At 36.5% G+C, this 21,801-nt stretch overlaps 1 protein-coding gene and 1 long non-coding RNA gene across 2 annotated transcripts; one reads left to right on the plus strand and one right to left on the minus strand.

Annotated features, from left to right (window-relative positions):
* The first annotated feature begins 2,566 nt into the window (after window positions 1-2,566).
* LOC133832527 (N-terminal acetyltransferase A complex auxiliary subunit NAA15-like) lies at window positions 2,567-10,531 on the plus strand. Its single transcript, XM_062262861.1, has 17 exons — window positions 2,567-2,650; window positions 4,170-4,241; window positions 4,333-4,482; window positions 4,729-4,844; window positions 5,532-5,637; window positions 6,275-6,346; window positions 6,435-6,550; window positions 6,650-6,782; window positions 7,362-7,439; window positions 7,517-7,570; window positions 7,684-7,754; window positions 8,019-8,078; window positions 8,192-8,228; window positions 8,420-8,515; window positions 8,629-8,685; window positions 10,255-10,368; window positions 10,481-10,531. Exons 1-17 carry the CDS (start codon window positions 2,567-2,569, stop codon window positions 10,529-10,531), a joined length of 1,467 nt encoding a protein of 488 aa, XP_062118845.1.
* A 6,782-nt stretch (window positions 10,532-17,313) lies between these two features.
* On the minus strand, window positions 17,314-20,487 carry LOC133830786 (uncharacterized). The gene is made up of 4 exons (XR_009892219.1): window positions 19,862-20,487; window positions 19,648-19,717; window positions 17,711-17,797; window positions 17,314-17,577 (listed from the first exon to the last, which is right to left on the minus strand). It is a non-coding gene; the product is annotated as an uncharacterized LOC133830786 (long non-coding RNA).
* Between the last annotated feature and the right edge of the window lie 1,314 nt (window positions 20,488-21,801).

Raw genomic sequence — 21,801 nt, forward strand, 5'->3', positions numbered from 1 at the left:
TGGCAGAAGGATGCCTGGAAAGGATACTCAGATCGAGACATTGACATGATGAGTTGGGAAGAACTCAGATGGTAACTTGATTCAAGAGGTTATAAAGACATAGTTTGAGCTGTGGAGACTAATAGGCTTATGAGTTTTATTTGGAATGGTAAGGTAACGACAATGTATGTCAATGAGTTTTGTGAGTTGAATAATTCATTTTGTAAATTGATACAGGCGAATGTAGCTGGAAATGATGACCCATTTAGGGATTAAACTTTTGAATGGTCCAAAGCATCAGGGCCATGTTATTTGGGATACGTGGAATGAGGTATAGAGGATGAATTTCGTAGGGCAAGAGATGCAAATGACAGTATTTCCATTGGTGGAATTTAGTAAGGACAGATTCTCGGTAATCAAAGTAGAAGAACCCCAGACAGTTCTACGGCTCCTAGTTTGGAATGGAAGGGGGTCTGATTTGTGGGATAGCCATCAGGACAGTGATGGGAACCAGTGAGGTTATTTAGTATGCACCAAAGGCAGGGGACGCCACCTGGAAAGATGTCAGGTGAGGGCATGATTTCTACATGGAATGATTTGATATGTTAGGATGGATTGCCCATGATCACGGAATAGAAGACTAGAATGCCTTGTTACATTCGAGCCCAAGGCTAGTTCCTCGGAGACGATTAGTTGACTGAATAGTTAACGTTTTTGGTTATATAGCGAGCTGGAAGAGTTCGGTGTTGGGTATCTTCTAGGAAAGGTTCAGACATAGAGAATATGCCTCAAGGGTAATTTATGAGGGACTGAAGATATTAGTTGTGGAGGAGGAATTAAAAACTTCTGGAAGAGGAATTGGAATACAAGTAATAAAGATGTTCGTAGTGAGAGAAATAGAGCTTGTCATATGGGAACCTTGGCATGAGTCAGAGTGAGAGTTAATTTGTTAAGAGACAACCATGGATTGTAGGGGATATCACTTGGGAATGTTAATTAGACTGAATGGAAATTGAGCTAACTAGTAGGAATTCAGATGGGTATACAACGAAGGATTAGGTACGCTTCAAGACTGGGCTACGGGTAGGTTCGGTATCAATGATAGTATGGAAGATGGTAATGGTTTGACAGAAAGAATTACTGAAATAGTTGAAGAAGTTTGACCTCGGGGTGGATCAGACAAAGCATCATATTGTGGGAATTGTTGGCATCGTCTATTAAGGATGAAGAGTTTAAATGCCCGGTTACGAGACAGAACAATGTCTTCAGGAAATGATCTACGATCTGGTTATTACCAGCTGAGGATCAAGGAAAGAGGCATTTCAGGAATTACTACTTGTACCAGGTAGGGAGTGATGAATTGGTAACAAAGGTTCTTAACTGATTCAAGGTTCAACAACACAGGTAAGTTCTACAGGCAGAAAATATAGGAATAGTGTGAACAAGTCATGTTCGGGTTTATTGGCAGTATGTTGGACTACTCTCCAGTTAGACGTGGAATAAAAACAACTACTACACTGATGATGTTAATACCAAGGAAGTAAGGTTACAAGTAAGGCTCCAGAAAGTGTCACTTTCGATCTCGCCGGGGGTATGCAAGATAATGCTACAAGAAGATAAGGGGTCAGGTATGAAGAGATTTCATCTGAAGCCACGGAGAAGCTACTGAAGAACGCCTGAGGGATAAGGAGCACAACGAGGCCGGTAAACACGTCATCTACAACGTAAGTATCTTCGACTATTTATGCACTACAACAAACTAGGACTACTACAACATTAAAGTATAACACTAATGAAAAAGTATTATGCTACATGTGTTAAAATTATAAGGCGGGCTCACTAAAATTTTAGGCACCATATATGTTTACTTTTTCATTTATTTTTTCACCAATTATATAAAATATTTATTTATCATTTTATCATCTTTCTCTGAGACCTATCTCTCTCGGTCTCTCACTCCCCTTCACGAAAGAAAAATCCCATTTCATTCAAAGAAAAATGAGAAGGGCTACACCACATTCAAAGGCGATATTGGAGTTCTGGTTCGGCGGCGGCGACAGAGAGGCGACTTCTCTTTCGCTCAATCTCTGCGGGTTCGCCTCATCGGCTTCTTTGACTCTCCCATTTCCTAGCCCGTCTATAACTCGCCCGTTTTCTTCTTCACACCCATCTGTGCCTCTCCCTATATCGAATCTTCCATTTATGCAATACCCACCATTAGAATCGACCAGTCCCTTCTGAGGCTAGGAGGCACGATCTTCCCTGGAGGCTTTGGTTTGAAATCAGGTAATGTTCTCATCACCATCACCAAATGCTTTCCCTTGCTCTCTCTCTAGCTCCCTTTCTTCTCTCTCTTCTTCTTTCTCGTTTCTCCATTTATTCAGAGGCTTGAAAGAACCCAAAGAGTAATCAATTTTGAGAGGGTTTTTCTCTTTCATGATTGAGCTATTATTATTGGTATGTAGTTTTGTTTTCTTTTTTGATTTCCCAAAGCCCCAAAATTGACTCTCGAATTGGTTTGTGTTTCCCCTAGATATTAAAAATCTCTTGCATTTTATATTTTAGATTTCTCTTTGCAGTTTGGGTAATGAATTGCCCTGTTTCTCATTTTTGTGAAATGAGATTGACTGGTTCAGGCATTCGCATGGAGTCGAAAGTTGCCGGGTTGGAGGTAGATTACTTGGATAAACTTTCTGCCTAGTGATACACTGTTTAGTTTTACTAGAATTGGAGAGGGTATTTTGCTCATCAGTCTTAGGCTTTGTGGTTAATTAGACGATGTGTTAAATTTATTTTGAATAAGATTAGTTATGTCATAGTTCTATGTGTGAAATAGAATGAATGATGTAATGTAGTGATAAAGTCAACATCCAGATGAAACTCAGTCTTGTGTATTTGGTTTATTAGTTTTGATAAATAAAGAAAAAAATGTTACTTCATAATAACTAAAGATTATTAATTGACATAGCAAAAAACTATTCAAACTTATGATTTGTTGTTTGATGGGAATGATATTTCTTAGAAGTAATATTACCAGAAAATGAAAATCCAGTAGGATTTTTGGGCTGGTAGGATTTTTAAAGATGCTTCTTGTTAGTCATTGTTGTATTTAGTATCTGTGTTTCTATTTGTGTCTCTGTATGTGTATTTTGTGACCTTTTTTCTTTCCCCTTGGTTTCAATAGAGAGCGAGCAAGGGATATTTGAAGAAGTATTACATGGTGACCTAGACTTTTCAACAGACCCATGGCCTAGTATTTCTGAAGGTGCCAAAGATTTAGTAAGGAAAATGCTTATTTGAGATCCCAAAAGGCGGATATCTGCACATGATGTTTTGTGTGAGTTTCTGTCACAGGTTTGCTTTCATAATTACAATTTTTGTGTTTGACCTATGTTGCTACTGAAATTAAACGGTTGCAATTATTGTTGAGCAAAGCTTTTTGGAAAAGCATCTGTTATTCATTTCAGCTGCTTTATAAATAATTATTCTCATCATTTTTGTTCAACAATTGTCATAATTTTTTGCTTATGTATAATTCTATATCAAGGTGTTCTTAGGCATAGCATTCTGTTTGCACTGAAATTTTCTGGCTCCTTTGTTTTTAAAGAGAATGTTCTTTCATTCTTAAAGAGTATTGGGTGAGAGAATTATCTGCATTTAAATTGTTGTTCTTATTTTTCTATTGAATGAACTTTCTAAATGTGATTTTTCTAAGTGAACTTTCTGATTTTTCATATCCGAGTGAGTTTTCTATGCTCTAATGTGTTACTCAGCTTTGAGAAATGTGGTTTGTAGTTGTCCAAAATTATGTGGTTAGTATGAAATTGGATTGAGTTGGATAACAGCTGATCGTGTTTAATGTTTATTGTGAGATATATATATATATGTACTAGCTCAACTTTTGCAGTTCTTTGAGATTCATTCTTTGAATTGTGTACAGATAGGAACTGTATAGATAAGCTCTTCTCTCAAATAGAAACTTCACCGCATGTGTAATATTCATTCATTTTTATCGTGATTTAAATACATTTAATAATAAATTTTAATTTCCTATGAGAAAAGGAAAATAATCAATGCTTTATTTCTCCCTTCATCTTTGCTTCAGCTAGTATCTGGAATTTCCCTTTCTTCTATTTAGTTTTTCTATTTTTGGGTTGTGTTTTGAGTTTGGTGGAGGAGTTCTCATGTAGGGATGTACTGGGGTTAGCATAGAGGGTGAGGGATGTAATGAAGCATATGAGCTTGTTCGGCAAGGATTAAAGGTGAGGGTGTTGTCTAAAATATTAATGTTCTATTTTGTTTTCAAAATGAGTAGGATCTTTAGTTCTCTAAGGCTTTTTTGTCTCTTTGCAGAATGATCTTAAGAGTCATGTATGCTGGCATGTTTATGGTCTTCTTTATCGGTCCGATAGAGAATACAGGGAGGCAATCAAATGCTATAGAAATGCACTGAGGATCGATCCAGACAATATTGAAATTTTGCGGGATCTGTCACTATTACAGGTATGCTTTTGATGTTAATTTTCTTCTTTTAGAGACTTATGCTCTGTTGGTAACTTAAAAAAAATATTGAAGTTTAGCACTTATATTTTCTGTTTCAAAGTTAATTGGAATACATGACACTTGTTAAATATAGCTGCTAATATCATGCTTGTCTTTTACATCATTTTTTGTGAGTAGTGCCTTTTTCTTGATTTAAATCCTTAATTTGTTTTGGTTAATGATGGCTCTTTATCTATTGTGGTACAGGTGCAAATGCAAGATTTGGCAGGGTTTTTCGAGATAAAACAACAACTCTTGTCTCTAAAATCAAATCATCGTATGAATTGGATCGGCTTTGCTGTTGCTCATCATTTAAACTCAAAGTATGAATTTGACCTTATTTATTGATCCTTTATTTATATATATTTATATTTCTAGTGGCCATACTTTACAGTGACAAACCTAAATTGTTTTTCTTGTTGGTCCCACTCACTAATGTTACTCAAATACTTAATGTTTGATATAAACAACCAAGAAGTTTCCAAACTTATGTTCTCTCATTTATAATTCAAATTGATTCGTGCTTTAAACACAACTGGAAATTTCTTGACTATAGACTATAGATCTATGACTTCATATTTTCAAACAGTGGTTTTGACATCGGTCATGCCATTGCTGTTAATTTTTTGCTAATATGCTGTCATGGTTCATGCAGCTGTTCTCAGTAAAAAATTACACTTGTAATTCATGTTTTGAATTTATTGTCAAAAAGTCTGTTACATAGTGTGATGTAAGCTGAATCTTTTAAAAATCTAGATCAAATAAATCATGAGGAAGTTAATACAGTCCATCTGTTGCTTTTAGAAAATGTTATTCCTTTCTTTTGTACATGTGTTTAAGTATTATATATGTATACAAACAATACTTTTTTTTTTCTATATAGCATATGTAAATATGTAAGAATAGTTCCTCTTTACATTTTCAGTGGATAAATTCTTCTTGGTTGTGTGTTTGGGTTATTAAATTTGAGTATAAGTTTTGGTCTATTAAATTTTATTTTTTCTTGTTAGTGCTTTAAAAGCAGTTGAAATTCTGGAAGCATATGAAGGGACACTAGAAGATGATTTTCCTCCTGATAATGAACGTTGTGAACATGGGGAAATGCTTTTGTATAAGGTATTCTAAGTGGTATCTTCTGTATATTGTTTCTTATGTTATATATTAATGTTGATCTTATAGAAGACTAGCTGTCTATTATGTTGATTTTTAGGCTTGTTTTTTGATATGGGTTTTAGTTATTGTTAGGTTTTGTAGTTGTCTAGAAGTTTTGTGTGTATTGGAGCTGTTACTGGCTATTTATGTTTTAGGTTTTTCCCCAACTATTCTTGTGGTCTTTTTTTTAGGTTCCCTTGGTTTTGTGAATGATTAATGCTAATGGGCACCATTGGTGCACAACACCACCTTACATAGCATACCGTTATTGGTGCGGTATAGTAACATAAAAATATGTGGGACCCGATACTTAATTGCATTGCACCAATCAACCTAAGGTGTTGCTGGGCATCATGGGTGCCATATAGCAATGCTCTTTGTGAATGCATGAACATCTCTTAAGTTATTTGACTTTTTAAAAAGCTGCTTTTATATGGTAAATATGAAAACAGTTATTTATTTTTCCTTGTTAGCCTAGTTTGATGCCCTTTCAATCAGTGGGTTCTACGTTTCACACTTCAAATGAAAAAACTTATTAGGTTTTATGGTCCCATCCCATCATATGGTTTTAATAGTGGCCTTTATCAATTTTATTCTCCAGATTTCTTTGCTAGAAGAATCGGGTTCTATTGAGAGAGCTCTTGATGAGTTGCACAAGAAAGAGCCAAAAATAGTAAGTTTGAACTATTATATTTCTTATGAGGTTATGTTTTTAGCATGCGAATCTCAAGTGCTTACCATTTGTTGTTATGTCTTTCAAGGATGATAAATTGGCTTTTAAAGAACAAGAGGTTTCTCTTTTAGTAAAGCTTGGTCGCTTTGAAGAAGGTGCCACTTTGTTCAAGGCTCTACTTTCTATGAATCATGACAATTACGGGTATTTAGTAATGCTAATGCTATATTTCTTTTCAAAATATCAATTCCTTGTGAAAATTTGATTCATATTTTGAACTTGTTATTTTGAGTTCAATTTCAGATACTATGAAGGCCTTCACAAGTGTGTTGGGCTCTATTATGAAAATGGTCAGTATTCACCCGACCAAATTGAACAGTTCGATTCGTTGTACAATTCTCTTAGGCAGCAATACACTTGGTCTTCTGCTGTCAAGGTAAAATATTGAGTGATCTGAATTTTAACTTTGCTGCTTTCCTTGTAATGGTTGCGATTTTATCTGAATGCTGTGAAGCCTATTAGCTATTACACAAACTTGTAATAACACCGGGCATTATTCTATCAAATATTGTGCACTGCTATGATGGAGTTGATTTTAAATTTATACACTGGATTCTTTCTGTTCTGCATGTATCTGTTGTTGATATTATTTTTGGTAAATTTTAACTAATAAACTGCTATTAATTAGTTTCATATGGGGAGAACTTCGTGACTTTTTCAATGGGTTGAGTTATTGAACTTAATATTGATTTATTATTAATTTCCAAATTTCTTTCATGGTACACCATTCCATTTTAGACGTGCCTTTATCATATTTACTTAATATTAGAAATGCTTAGCTGAAAAGTCCTCAGGTGATTTATGAGTTGAATGCAATTAAATTAGCTTCTTGGTACTACTTTTCGGTTACTACCGCATTAGAATGACCATCATCATTATTATTAATTTTTTATGCTCTTCTTATTTATGGACTTTTTAGAGTTATCACTAAATCTTGTTGGGTTGGGTGTTTCAGAGAATATCGCTCGACTTTCTGCAAGGTGTCAGGTTTAGAGAAGTAGCTGAAAATTATATTAGGCCCCTCCTTACTAAGGTATTTATGGTTCCTTTTTTATCACTCTGACTCGGTCTTTTATATTTTATGGCAACGTATATTCTTGATGCTTTCAGGGAGTTCCATCATTGTTCACTGATCTTTCTCCATTGTATGATCATCCTGGAAAGGTATGCTCCTCATTCTCCTTGATTGTTTTACACATTAATTTTTTGATTTTTTAGGACCTAAGAAAATATTAGTTCTGTAGGTTTAAGTTATGCTTTGTCACACTGTTTTCCAGGCAGACATTCTTGAGGAACTTATTATTGAGCTGGAGCAAGCTGTTAGGACTGCTTGTCAATTCCCTGGAAGGTAAGCTGTAGTAGAACTTATTTGCATTAATGCAAATCATGTTGAAACATTCATACACTTCAGTGATGCCTATTTATAAGAGTTGTCTTCCGGGTGTGGTTTAGTTGATTAGCCAATGGGTAGTGGAGCTTGTGGTTTGCTTCTTCATGGTGTGAGGTTGTTTACAGTTTATAGATTTCTGTATTGTTTTTCCTTGTTTTGGTTTTGTAGAGTCAATTAGACTTATCTTTTTCCTGCCTCTTTATATACTGTATATATGAACAGTCAATCATGTTTCTGTTATACTGAAGCAGATGATCTAAGCAACATGATTTTAGATTTGTGGTCACTGAACGTGTCATAATATTATAAAACTATCTCCTTGCTTTTAGATTTTAGTTGTGAATGGTGAATGCTCTGATTTGCTCTAATTTTTTATCTTGCAAGTGCTTTTTTAGTCTGGCACATGGTTTTGTTGCCAGAGGCATTCTTTTGGTAATTCTTATTGATGATGTCACTTTTAAAAAAAAATATTTACTTTAAATGCATGTCAGAGAAAGAACCTCCTTGAACTCTTATGTGGACCTTATTCCTATTAGAACCTTTATTTTTCTTCTTTTTGCTACCCCCTTAAATATTTTTTGTTGGGATATTTGTTTTTGCTTAGAATTTCTATTTGGATCTAGCATTACGACAGAAGGGGACAATATGAAATCTCCCTTTCTAAAATTGATGAGGCCATTGAGCACACCCCAACCGCGATTGATTTATACTCGGGCAAGGTTGGTTAGGATTCTTAATGAAAGTTTTTTTAATGTAAATGTTTTCTGGAATAAGTTTTATGGATTTTTTTCTTAATATAATCTTATGATTTTTTCCCTTCTTAATCTTGTAGCAGAGATATTTTGCTATTGAAATCAATGTTATACTACAAGATATAGTTTGTGCACGTGTCTGTATCTATAGATACACTTGACGATATATTTTGAAATGATCTTTCATGGTTTATTCTTTTTTTAAAGAGATTTGATATTGTTGGCCAGTGGCCACAATATCTGAGATCTTTAGTAAGTTTTTGTTTATAGTCTAGAAGTTTTCACATGCATTTACCTTGGAATTTTTACAGTTTACTTGTGTGAACCGGTTTAGCTTAATTGTGAAGGGAAAATATCTTCTGGGAGCAGTTTAACTAGAGTTGTATCTTTAGCTGTGTTACCAAAGAAGTTGTTAGAAATTCTTAAGGCAGGAGTGTCTACCTATTTGAAAGGACATAAGCGCTGGAAAATTGTTAACTTTGGAATACGAAGTTCTAGAAGGAGAGATTTGTATTTCTCCAAGTAGTGCAGACAAGGAAAAGTATAATATTCTAGGAAAGAAAGGAGAGTTCTGACTCCCGATTTCACATGAATTCTGAGATTGTACAAAGGTTTAGCCCGAGGGCCTATAAGATGATCTCACCCTGGTAGGGGTGATGACTCCTAAGTATTTCGGGTATCGATGATAAGACAATAAAGCGACCGTTGTTGAAATAAGCAGACCCTGGAGTTTCAGTAGTTTTGATGTGCAAGCGAAGGTTAACAAAAGTATAGTTATTAGACAAGATCTTGTGGAACAAGATTGTTACTCTTGTAAGAGTGTTATCAAAGAGTAAAAGTAAAGGTATTGGACCTTGAGAATTATAGACAGAGGTACAAGGTTTACTTTCTGATGTGCTCGAGTAAATTTCAAAGAAGAAATTGTTATAAGGAGGGGATAGTTGTAACGACCCAAAATTACTAATAAGGCTTAAGGGCCTTGATTAGTGTGCCGAAATGGCATAATTGGAAGTTATATGAATTATTGGTAAAAATGCATGACTATGTGATATTCATGATCCTATGATTATATGGATATGTGGAATGCATGTTTATGATTATTGGGTAAGCATGCAGGCCCTGTTTAGCTTGTAAGGTCATAATTGTAATTTTGGCTCGTTGAGACCACATTATTATGTGGATATATTTATATTTTCAGCATTCGGCACGAGGCGATCCTATGGAGCAAGTTAGCGGGAAAGTCACAACGGGACCCGATACCCAACTCGGGGCGAGTCAATGGGTATTTTGGGTAATAGATATTTATTTGGGTTATTGAGTTATGAAAATAAATAATTGGAGATATATTTGAGGTTAGGAAGCTTAGGAGGGAATACTGGGGAAATTTACCATTTTGCCCTCGGGGACGTTTATCGTAGCCCGAGCCTTGGGATTAACTTAAGAGGCTTAAGTTAGATAAGATAAAGGCAAGAAACGTTTGGAAGTCTGCCTGGAACTGACTCTCTCTCTCCTTCCTCTCAAGGAGTCTCCCAAGCTAGCCATTGAACCAAGGGATTTTTGGGCTGGGTTCACAAGAATTAGAGCTCTAGAATTGGAGATTATCTCAGTTATTGCTGGTGGATTCAAGTAGAGCTTGAGGTAAGATTTGAATTAAGGTTTTGATGTTTATGTTCTAAATTTTAAGTGTTTTTGGGTCTTTTATGCAGAGAGTTCAATTGAAGCTTTGGGTGAGGATTTCAGCTGAATTCTTGTTATGTTTTATTGCTGGGGACTTGGGGATTAGCTCTACGACTACTAGGTGGATTTGTTCTCCAGAAAAGGTAAGCTCTTAATTATGGTTAGCCCTTGAATTCTATGAATTTCTGGATGTTTTACGAGCTTTATGAGCTTTTGAGTTTCAAGGATTGAAGTGTGGTTTTGATGAGTCCTTAGACTGGTTTTCCTATGGGTTTTGCTGCTGGAAGCATGTTTGAAGTGCTGTGATAATTCGAATATGTTATTGGGATGATTTTGTGTTAGTTTGGTTGAGATTTGGTGGATGAAAATGGAGTTTTATTGGGTTTGAAGGGGTTGGGCGGCGGCTCAGTTCTTGGTCTGCTACGGCCCTCTAGAAAAGAGGTGTACCAGGAAGGAGGGCGTGCCACGGCATGTGAAGCTTAGGTTCGCGGCCCGTGTGTGTTGTTTGTGGAGGTTGGGCCTCTGGTAGGGGCGTGTCGTGGCATGTAGAGCCCTTGGCCGCAGCTCTGAAGGGAATTTTGGCCTTAAGGAGGCTTAAGGTGCGGCGAGTTGACCTAGGATGCTCGAGATCGATTCCACTACCGTGCTTGGTGGAATTTGATGTCCCGAAGGCTAGAACTTGGTCTGGAAACCCTTATTCATTTATGATTAATGGAATTCTTTATTATGGTTGTGACTAGGTGTATGCTAGGGCTCGCGGCAAGAACGTGCTCAAGGGTCGCCTTTCTTAATCAAAGCACTCGAAATTAAAGGTAAGAAAACTACACCCGTTTATGTGGATAGGTTGGGACTAAGTGTTCCCTATATTCGTATGCACTGTTATATGATTGTGATAAACAATATGAATATGTTGGGACTAAGAGCTCCCTATAATTGTATGAATGTTAGGAGGTGGTCTTATGCCATGGGGACATGTGATAAACGACCTAAGAGTGCCAGAATCAATACTTGTGCACAGGGCGCGACTCAGCCACTGGTAGCTGAGGATAGCATATTAATCACTGAGCTCGGTTAAGCTGGCCGGAGTCAGTGGATTTACGCTGGGGGAGGCCTAAGTGAGCCGAAGACAGTGGGTTAAATATAGTGTGTGGCCTAAGGGCGCCGACTTTGAATATTGATTAATGGTTGCGATTAACAGTTGATTATTGTAATGCCCTACTACCTTAGAGCCGTTACTAATTGAGTTTAAAATGTGCAACTAACTCGCTAATCGAGGTTTTAGGACAAAAGTGTAATTAAAACATAATCAGAGTCATAAACTTGAAAATAAACCTTTCATTAGAAATTATAAGACATATAACGTTTGGGATCCCAAAATCACTGTTTAGAAATATTTACAATTCAAAATTTAGTTAGAGTCGACTAAACGACAAAATTCAGGTTTTTGTACAAGCATTTCCCAAAACACCCCTGGACGTGACAGCCAGACAGACCAGACATGTACGCGCCGCTCGTCCCGCTCACCAAACTCAAGGCTGATCGACTCTCCCTTTGCCTTTACCTACACCATAGAGCACCCGTGAGCCGAAGCCAAGCAAGAAAACCCTCACAAGCAGATAATAAATGTATATCAAACACTTAATACAAAATCTAGCCAACATTAGGTCATACATGTACGGCCATGCCATCCCAGGCGCTTTACCAGGCCCTGGGTTTGCGGTCTAAATCGTGAGGATATCCCAGGTATCCCTCGGGGTCTTACCCTGGCAACTTGCACTTCGCATGCTAAACGAAGCTCCCGGCCCCTTGCCATTCTCGGCCTTCGCCGTTCCCGGCCATCGTCGTTCCATCATTAATACATACACATAATATACTAAACAAGTATCATAACACACATAAATTCAATCAAAGGGCCATGCCCCACAACACAATCAAATAGGGTCGAGCCCTGCAACACAAGCTCTATGGTAACAATAGTTTTCTTACCTGTGTCCCGAGCTTTCTAAGCATCGGTGTCCCGAGCACAATTTCCTAGTCCGAGCCTTGCTGAAACCCTTGCACAGAATAGAATCCACAACTCAGTTTCCCTGAGCTCCAAGCTTCCAAGACTCTAGCTTGATTCCTAGCTTCAATTCCTTAGTTTTGGCTGGTTTTTCTCCAAGATGTTACTAGGCCTTCAAGAGTATAGGAAAATCAGAGAAAATGAGAGGGAGTGGGTTGGTTTAGAGGAAGTCTAGGGGTTTACTTTATTTTGTTTTATTTAACTTAAATCTATGTGGTTACCTCAAGGCTCAGGGTACCAAAAACGTTCCCAAGGGAAAAATGGTAAATTTTCCCAATATTCCCTCCTAGACATTCTAACCTCAAATATATCTCCAAATATTTATTTCCGTAACTCGATAACCCCGAAAAATATCACATACCCGGTATACCCCTCGATTCACGCCGAGTCGAATTCTCAACCCCGTTGTGACTTCCTGACTAACGGCTCCTTATAACTGTCTCAGATCGTGCTAAACAGATATATCACAAACATATCACATTTATGCCCTCGACGGGCTAAAATCTCAAACATACCCCTAATATCCCAAACGAGGCCTACATGCTTATTTAATTCAACTAAACATGCATCACTATCACATATTCGCATAAATTCACATACTATAACAATAATTCACTTATTGCCCTCCAGGCACACTAATCAAGGCCCTAAGCCTTATTAGCAAATTTAGGTCATTACAATTATGAACGTGATTATTGTTGTTAATCTGATGAATATGATATGTTGATTATCTAGATGACAAGTTGTTAATTTGTCGATTGTTATCATTGAACAGGTGAATGTTATGAATGGCTAAATACCTTGTTATGCTTTGTAGAATAATTGGTTATTGATATTGATCTTGCGATGATATTATGTTTTATTGCTGGGCCTTGACTCACGGGTGCTACGTGGTGCGGGTAAAGGCAAAGGTAAGACAAATTGACCATGGGTTGAAGAGCTCTGGGGGCGAGGTGTACATTTTCAGCTGTTCGGCCGCCACGGTTGAGGGATTGTACAGGGACGGAAACCTAAAATGTGTATTTTGCAATTAGAGTGGCTTGATTATTTATAACATTTGGAAATCTTGTAACTGTGTCATTTAAACCCTGATTCAGAATCCCATGTACTAAACATTTATTTTAATGAAAAATATTCGTTTATGACCGAAATGTTTTAAACCTATTATGTTTATGTTGTTAGGTTCACATTTTTATTTAAATGACCAGATTAGCAAGTCTCATACTACTTCAAACACACACAGTGTAACGGTCTTGGTTATTCAGGGCGTTACACATCGAGTCGTTACCATGTGATTTATAAATGTGCCATTAGCTTTTTAATTGGGATTTTTGGTTGAAATTATGATTAAATAAAAATAAAAGAGCTCATTTGACAACATCAATCATAAACGATTTGGAAATTCATTTAAATTATAAAAGCTATACATTTGGGATCCCAAAATACTGTTTCAAAATGTTTTACAACTAAAAAATGTGAGCACAGTATCCCTAGGCGACAAAACAACCCCACTACAACATATCCCTCAAAATAACCATGATTGTGGCTGCCAGGTAGGCTGAACATGTACACGCCACTCCACGCTCTCCAACTCATGGTTGATCGACCTTTCCCTTGCCCATACATGCGCCATAGAGCACCCGTGAGCTGAAGCCCAACAAGGAAACTCAACACATAACTCATCACAATCAATCCAATAATGTACAATTTAAATAGACAACAGAATAAACATATAGCGGCCTATGCCGACCCAGGTGCTTTACTAGGCCCTAGGTTCGCGGTTTTCACAGATTGGGTTGATACAACACCCTTAGGGGGTCTCGCCCTAGCAGCCTGCACTCAGCGTTCTTAATGTCGATCCTGGCCCTTGCTGTCGCTGGCCTTTGCCGTCTCCATCCTTCACCGTTTCATTCACAATCATGCACAACATAGCACAACAAATCATAAACATTCATATAAACACTAAACACAGATAATCGGGCCATGCCCTGCTCTACGGGCACCAACAATTTTCTTACTTATGTCCCTGAGCTGATTGACTACCACGATCCCGAGCACGATCCCCTAAACACGAGCCTTGATGTAAAACCTAGTCACAATGCCATAATAAATAGATATCCATCAATCCCTAACAAATTAAGAACTTCGGATTAAAATACTATCCTTCGAGACCTCGAAATCTACAAAACCAGGTTGTAAGTACCTTCCCAAGCGTTAAGATTTGGGTTCCCGGCCTTAAAACCCAACATAGAACATTTCCCCAAATTTGAGCCGCGACCCTAGGAGGTGATTTCTCCCAATAAACCCATAAGTGGTCGTCGTAGTAAGCGGGCTATGTCGTATCCACAGAGAGGTAAAATACAAGTAAAAAGAAAGATTACTAAATTAGAAATAATAAACTTTGAAATAATGTACCTTTGAAAAAGAATAATTTTTAAACACTAAATAAACAAAATTGAAGAATTAGAATCAGAAATAAAATATGGAAGACACAAGTTTCATTCATGCAAACATATGTATATTTATATTAATAAAATTGATTCATTCTACTCAACTATAATTCTACACCATTAATTATAATTATCTCACCTTAAAATATGTTCTTAATTAAATTATACTAACTTCTAATTATAAAATCCTATCATATTATATACCTTAGAGCGACAAAATACCAATGGTAGAATGCAGTAAAAAGCATATAATATAACAAATATCCTAAAATATTTCAAGAGCCTAAATTACATAAGAAGAGCATGACTAGACTTATATAAAAGACACTAATAAATTCAGAATAAAAATTAGAAGAAAATAAATTTAATTGTAACAAATATATAGAAATGAAGAATAGAAAAAAGAATTAATATATTAAAAATATAATGTGAAACATGAACTTCACTCTGCCTTTCCACAAGAGAATTTAGCCTAAAATAGGCATTGCTTTTACTGAAAAAGGGTAAAAAAAAATGAAAGAAAAACAAGAAATAAATGCTTTTCCCTCTAACTATACTCTCCACACTTAATTCCACAATATGATGTCCTTTTCTCTACATTTGGTTATCTATTTATAGTGAAAATATGACCCAAAATTTGTAAAATCGTGTACAAAATAGTGGAGAACATGGCTGAAAACTTGGAGCAAAGTAGGACAAGTGGGAGACAAACTACAACAATGGGGAGACACATTTGACACATGTCTTGCGATTAGTATCTTCGGCAGGCATGGTGTTGGGGACAAGGAGACCACGTGGCGCTGTTTGACTAGCTCCGCAGGGGTGTGGGACCGTGGCTTTAGGCGGTCAGGTAGATGGGATAGCTCGTCAGATCGTGGCAGGCGCACGTCAGGAGGTTTCAAGCGGCTCTGGCTCAGCTGGCTGCGTGGCTCAGCCTAGGCTTATTTGGGCCATTTCATCTTCAAAAATACCATTTTTCATAATTTTTTTCAATTCTAATTCTTTATTTTTCTTTGTGTAAAAATACATTTTATTTTCTTGAAAATTAAACACAAATTTTATTTAAAATTAATATTTTCAAATATAAAATATATTACAACAAATCCATGAAAATATTAATTAAAACATAATTAATTTAAAACTTTAAGACTAATAAAATTATATTTTTGAGCACTAATTAGGAGGGCGCTGCAAGTCAGAGAGCTCTAGCTCTCTAATCTTGTTGACACAGGCTGCGGTGCGCCTCAGCTTGCATTGCGACACCTGGGAAAAACTCCAAGGCTCCAAAGCCTTTGAGTTCATGCGGGCCACGACGCCTAAAGAACAGGGTCGCGGCGCGAGCCCCCACTACTACAAAAATGGGATTTCCCGATAGTTTTTAATTGTCGCTATTGACCAATGATGACAGTCGACTAACAGTTGTATATGCCTATTGTGACAGTCAAAATCCTGTGATCCGTAAGGGGAAAGACCGGGTAAGCTGTGCAATCCCACACCGCCTGGGGAAGGTCAAGTGTAATGATTCTAAGACTGTGTAGGTATGGGACTACACAGTTGAAGAGGGCTTAAATGGATTGATGGGTACTACCTATATCAGGAAGGTGCATCTTCTTTTCGGTAGCCCATCACTTGAGAACTCCATGGTTAAGCGTGCTTGGCCTGGAGTAATCTAGGGATGGGTGACCTCCTGGGAAGTTTTCCCAGGAAGTGTGCGAGTGAGGACAAAGCACGCTGGAAAGACTTGTCTTGGTTTGTAGGGCCAGTCGTCATTCCAGAAAGCAGCCATAGTGACGTGGGGCGTCACATAATGGTATCAGAGCCTTGACCCAGCCGGAAGTGTGGCCGACGGGGACGTCGGGCCCGTAAGGGGGGGTGATTGTGACAGTCAAAATCCCGTGATCCGTAAGGGGAAAGACCGGGTAAGCTGTGCAATCCCACACCGCCTGGGGAAGGTCAAGTGTAATGATTCTAAGACTGTGTAGGTATGGGACTACACAGTTGAAGAGGGCTTAAATGGATTGATGGGTACTACCTATATCAAGAAGGTGCATCTTCTTTTCGGTAGCCCATCACTTGAGAACTCCATGGTTAAGCGTGCTTGGCCTGGAGTAATCTAGGGATGGGTGACCTCCTGGGAAGTTTTCCCAGGAAGTGTGCGAGTGAGGACAAAGCACGCTAGAAAGACTTGTCTTGGTTTGTAGGGCCAGTCGTCATTCCAGAAAGCAGCCATAGTGACGTGGGGCGTCACACCTATGTCGGCATAGGGGTAGCTACGCCGAAAGTTATTAGATGTCGCCAGTGCTGGCCATGCTGAAAGTTATTAGGTGTCACCGTTGCTGGCTAGGTCGACAGTTATTAGGTGTCGATGTTTCTGGCAACGTTGACAATTATTAGGTGTAAACGTTACTGGCAACGCTGACAGTTATTAGGTGTCGTCGTTGCTTGCAAAAAAATTATTTATTTTTATTTTAAATTTTAAATTAATTTTTAAATGAAATATTTATATACAAATCTAAAACATTATAGATTAAAATAACAAAACTTATACAAAGTATTTACAAATCTAATAAAACAAATTTTGGACAAATATAACACTACTACTTGACTCAAAAATCATATAATGTTGTCTATAAACATAATCGTCTTGACCTTAAAAAATATATAACTAGATTTAAAAAATAAATAATTAGCAACTCAAAAAAGAATCATTTACTCTAATAAAAATTACAAATAAAATAAAATACTAAATTCATTGTCCAACAACGTATATTTCTTCTTCTTGTCCTTGTACTCACCATCATTACCAATAGTCTTTCCAAAGTAAGAATTGGTACTACTTCCTACAACAATTAAAACAAAAAAGAGTTGGGATTCTCAATGGTTTAGACTATGGCTAGTGTCAAGAGTTTAATCAGACTGTGATTAGTGTGACAATCATAACTGTGAGAAAGACAAAAAGAAATAGAGATATACCTTTACCCTATGGTGTAAAAGAAAACTTGTTTCAACAGTCTCACACATTCCTGAGGTGCTACGTGTTACCTTCTGCCGTGAACTTACCTGGAAGCAACAAGATCAATAAATGAAGTCACCCTACAGGATACTAGAAGAACCATAAGTCATGAGACAAAATTTAACCAAACTTTCCAATATGATTTCAGCTCAGAAGGACAATATATAAAAAGAACCATTTCTACAGCAATCTCAAATTCAGGATCTGTTTTCATACCATGATTTCAAATTATCAACAAAATTTGAACTCCTTACTATTTGTACCTGTTTAATCTAAAAGTACAAGTTTTTTCTATATATAAAACATGCAATAATAAAATAGCACACATAAATCTGAATACACCAAAACATGTAATAATTTACATAGAAAACCCACAAAACTTTCCCCTTTCAAACAGAAAAAAGAGAGAATAAAATTAATACAACAAAAATTTTTACTGGTAAAACATAACAAATCATTTAATCAGGCAACACAAGCTTTAAAGTTGGAAACCCAAGAATATAACAAAACCTCATTAAATCAATGCAACTAATGGCAATAATACACAAATTAGACATATTTTCCCACCAAAGTCTCAATTTTTCACTCCATTAAACAGATCTTAAAAACAAAATAAAAAAACTACAGTTATAAACAAAAACAAATCTATAGATCATATTTGTTTATCAAAAAAGCAAAAACCAACTACAAATCTCACATATTTATCAACTACAGATCATATATAAATAAATAGATATATATACCACATAATCAAAACTTGTTTTGGGTGAAAGTAGTGATGAGAAAGGACAAGTTAACTGGGGCATTTAATGCAAATTTAAAATATTGTATCAAAGCAAACATGACACCTTGAAAGTAAAAAAAAAAAGATAGTTCTTCAAATTTATCTATGGAACCAAACTCTTAACATGTATTTCCCAAATATTTTCCCCTTGCACAGTCCATCCATCAACTTATAAGAAACTTCAGAAAAATAAATCCAGAGAATAAAGATGATGACTATCGTTAAGTCATTGGTTATTATCAAAATGATTAGTAAGAGTTCTTGGAAATTTTCCTTTGCTAATGCTCATCATGCAAATCTTAGAGATCAAATTTAGCAAACTCAACCACTCTGCCTCACATAGCAAACCCCAGTCAAACCATTGCAAAGAGGGAAAAAAAATTAATACCAGAAATGAACTCAAAGAAACATATAAACTTTACACAAACCATTCAAGTTGTGATGGTCTCCACTTATACTAACTATCAATAGTGTATTATCCTCTTCAAAGCAATGACACCTAGTTTCTATTTGTATACTGATTTATATTTAAGCTAATGCCACATTCACCAAATGTATGTACTCCCAATCAAGTTATCAAAAAAACATTGTTATATATTACAGAGGGTTTCTTTATTTCTTTTTGAGTTATGGAAAGCATACAAATTCTATTATTGTTTTAATATTTACTAACTAGAGTCTACATATATATGTAGTGGGTTGGCATAATACTAATAACTAATTAATATATTGGTTGGCTTGAAACATTACTAGCTAATTAAATTCATGTATAGGTCTTAAGGTTTACAAAAAGGAAATATGCAATGCCTAGCTTATTAGCTATTATAAACATATATTTGCATAATTGTGTAGCTTTAATGAAGCCTTTCCGATAATCTGACCACTCAGATAGAACAGAACTGCCCATGAACACCCAACCCCATCAACTTAGAAAACGCAATACTCATAAAATAAACAAAAGCAACAATATTAAGCATCACTATCGAAAAATACAAATGATTAAGTATCACCAAACTACAAATATCATATGAAATAACTTAACCAAACAACAATGACTCTTGAAAATTAGATGTGAAACTTTAAAAAAAATATCAAAACAACAAACACACTTACATTTTCAAATCTGCCAAACCTCTTCAACTGTCCATTTTCCTGTTGTTGATCTTCGGGGCCACTGGTCCTTCTACATAGCAAAATACAGAAAAAATGACCAGATAATTAAGCCAAGAACCACAACCCCATTCAGTTATCAATGACCAGATATATCACAATTACATTTCAGTTGTGAGAAACTAACAAAAATAAAAAAGAAAAGAAAAGCAGTTACCATTCTTCATCTTCTCCGTTAACACAGAGAGAAAATAGCCATAACCCCATCGCTAGAGCCACCACCCAAGACCTCTCTACGAGACTGAGCCACCCACCCCCTCCATGAGACCGAGCCACCCACGATCCTGAGCCCATTGTTTGGGTCGTTTCTGCAAGAACCCCGAGCCCCCACCGTTTTCCCATTACCCATCCTTGCCAATGAGCCCGCATTTGGCATAAGGAAGACCATGAGCGCAGACTCACAACTCTTCCCCGTCACCCATGACCTCTCTACATGACCAAGCCACCCATGACCTCTCTGCGAGACCAAGCCACGCACGACCCTCTGCAAGCCTGAGCCCTTAAACCCCATCCATAGCCCCATCCGCGACCCACGACCCTCTGCAAGCTCGACCCTCCGCGAGGATAAGTATAAGGGATAGAGAGAGACAGAGAGAGAGAGAGTTTCCAGAGAATGTGGAGAAAGAGAGAGGAATTGGAGAGGGATGAAAGAAAGTGAGAGTAAGGGAGGGGCAGAGATGCAGTCGGGGGTCTATGCTGGAGGTGTAGGAGAAGAGAGAAGAAAGGGAGAAAGAGAAGTGAGAGAGAAAGAGGGAGTAGTCAGGGAAGAAGGGGAGAGAGAAAAGGAAAAAAAAAATTCTTTTAATTTACTTTGTTTGAATTAAAATATATTTCTTATTTGTTTCATATTTTAGTGTTTTATTAATAAATAATTTAATATAATATTTAATTAATTATTAATATAACTTAAGGTAGTTTGGTAATTTTTTTAAAAAATGAGTTGACCAAATTTAAATTTAGGGTACCAAATAGGTACGATTTTCAATTACAAGGTATCGAATGAGTATTATTAAAACCATATGGTACCAAGATTACAATATTTTTCCAATCAATAAAACAACTCATTTTTAACTAATATTAATTTTATAAATATGTTAAACAATAATATAGTTAAATTAAAATAAAGTATTGTAACTCTCAATATCATGATTAATGTAAAGTTTGATATAAAAATTATTATAAATACAAAAGTTAATAAAATGAAAAATTTATAAATAAAAAAATGTAGTTTTAAAAGTTTTTAATAAATACATATTCACATAATTTAGTTTATTTTTAAAATTTTATTATTCATTAATTATATTTTAAATTTTTTATTTGAATTTTGGCGACATTTTATAACTATCGGCATTAGTCCCAAATTAGCAATCGGCGTTGGGTCAATAGCGACACGTTTTAACTGTCGGCAATTGTCTGGAATTAACTGTCGGCGTTGGGGTCAATAGCGACATATTTTAACTATCGGCGTTGGTCTCGAATTAACTGTCGGCGTTGGGGTCAATAGCGACACATTTTAATTGTCGGCATTGGTCTCGAATTAACTGTCGGCATTGGGGTCAATAACGACAGTCAAAAGCAATGGTGATAGTTATTAGCTGTCGGGATAGGTCTCTATGCCCACAGTTCTTAACTGTTGGTGTAGAGTCCCGCTAAGTAATTACGACAATCAACAGAGTTGACTGTCGTGATTGGGTGTCGGGAAAGCCCAGTTTTGTAGTAGTGCCCAAAACCCATAAATAGTCGTTCTTTTTATGAGCTAAACTTTTTTAAATTCACCAATTCTAAACCTTAAACCTAGAATTCATATCCAAGCAACATAACCAGCACTAGCACTCCAAAAACTTAACTAAAATCTTACTACAACTTAAGCCTGAATACTTGAGTTCAAAACCTCAAACCAAAGTAAACCAGAAAATTCAGTAAGAAAACTTGTTCTAAATCTTACCTCAGTGATGATTCCAACCTTAAGCTAGATCTCCAACACCTCCAGCTGCAAATCCTCAACTTCCAGTCTCAAATTCTTAGTTTTTCCTTCTATTGTTCCCAAAATTCTCTATGTCACCAAGAGCGGGAGAGAGAGCCGAGAGAGAGAAAGAG

Source organism: Humulus lupulus, chromosome 4 (assembly GCF_963169125.1).
Source record: "Humulus lupulus chromosome 4, drHumLupu1.1, whole genome shotgun sequence".
Taxonomy (NCBI): domain Eukaryota; kingdom Viridiplantae; phylum Streptophyta; class Magnoliopsida; order Rosales; family Cannabaceae; genus Humulus; species Humulus lupulus.

What these genes read in the sequence shown, in the direction of transcription:
- LOC133832527 (XM_062262861.1), top strand. Translation starts at nt 2,567, where the DNA reads ATGAATTGCCCTGTTTCTCATTTTTGTGAAATGAGATTGACTGGTTCA. An exon ending in CGAAAGTTGCCGGGTTGGAG is followed by an intron (nt 2,651 to 4,169) that starts GTAGATTACTTG and finishes GTTCTCATGTAG; the next exon opens with GGATGTACTGGGGTTAGCAT. An exon ending in AAGATATAGTTTGTGCACGT is followed by an intron (nt 8,686 to 10,254) that starts GTCTGTATCTAT and finishes TCTTTTATGCAG; the next exon opens with AGAGTTCAATTGAAGCTTTG.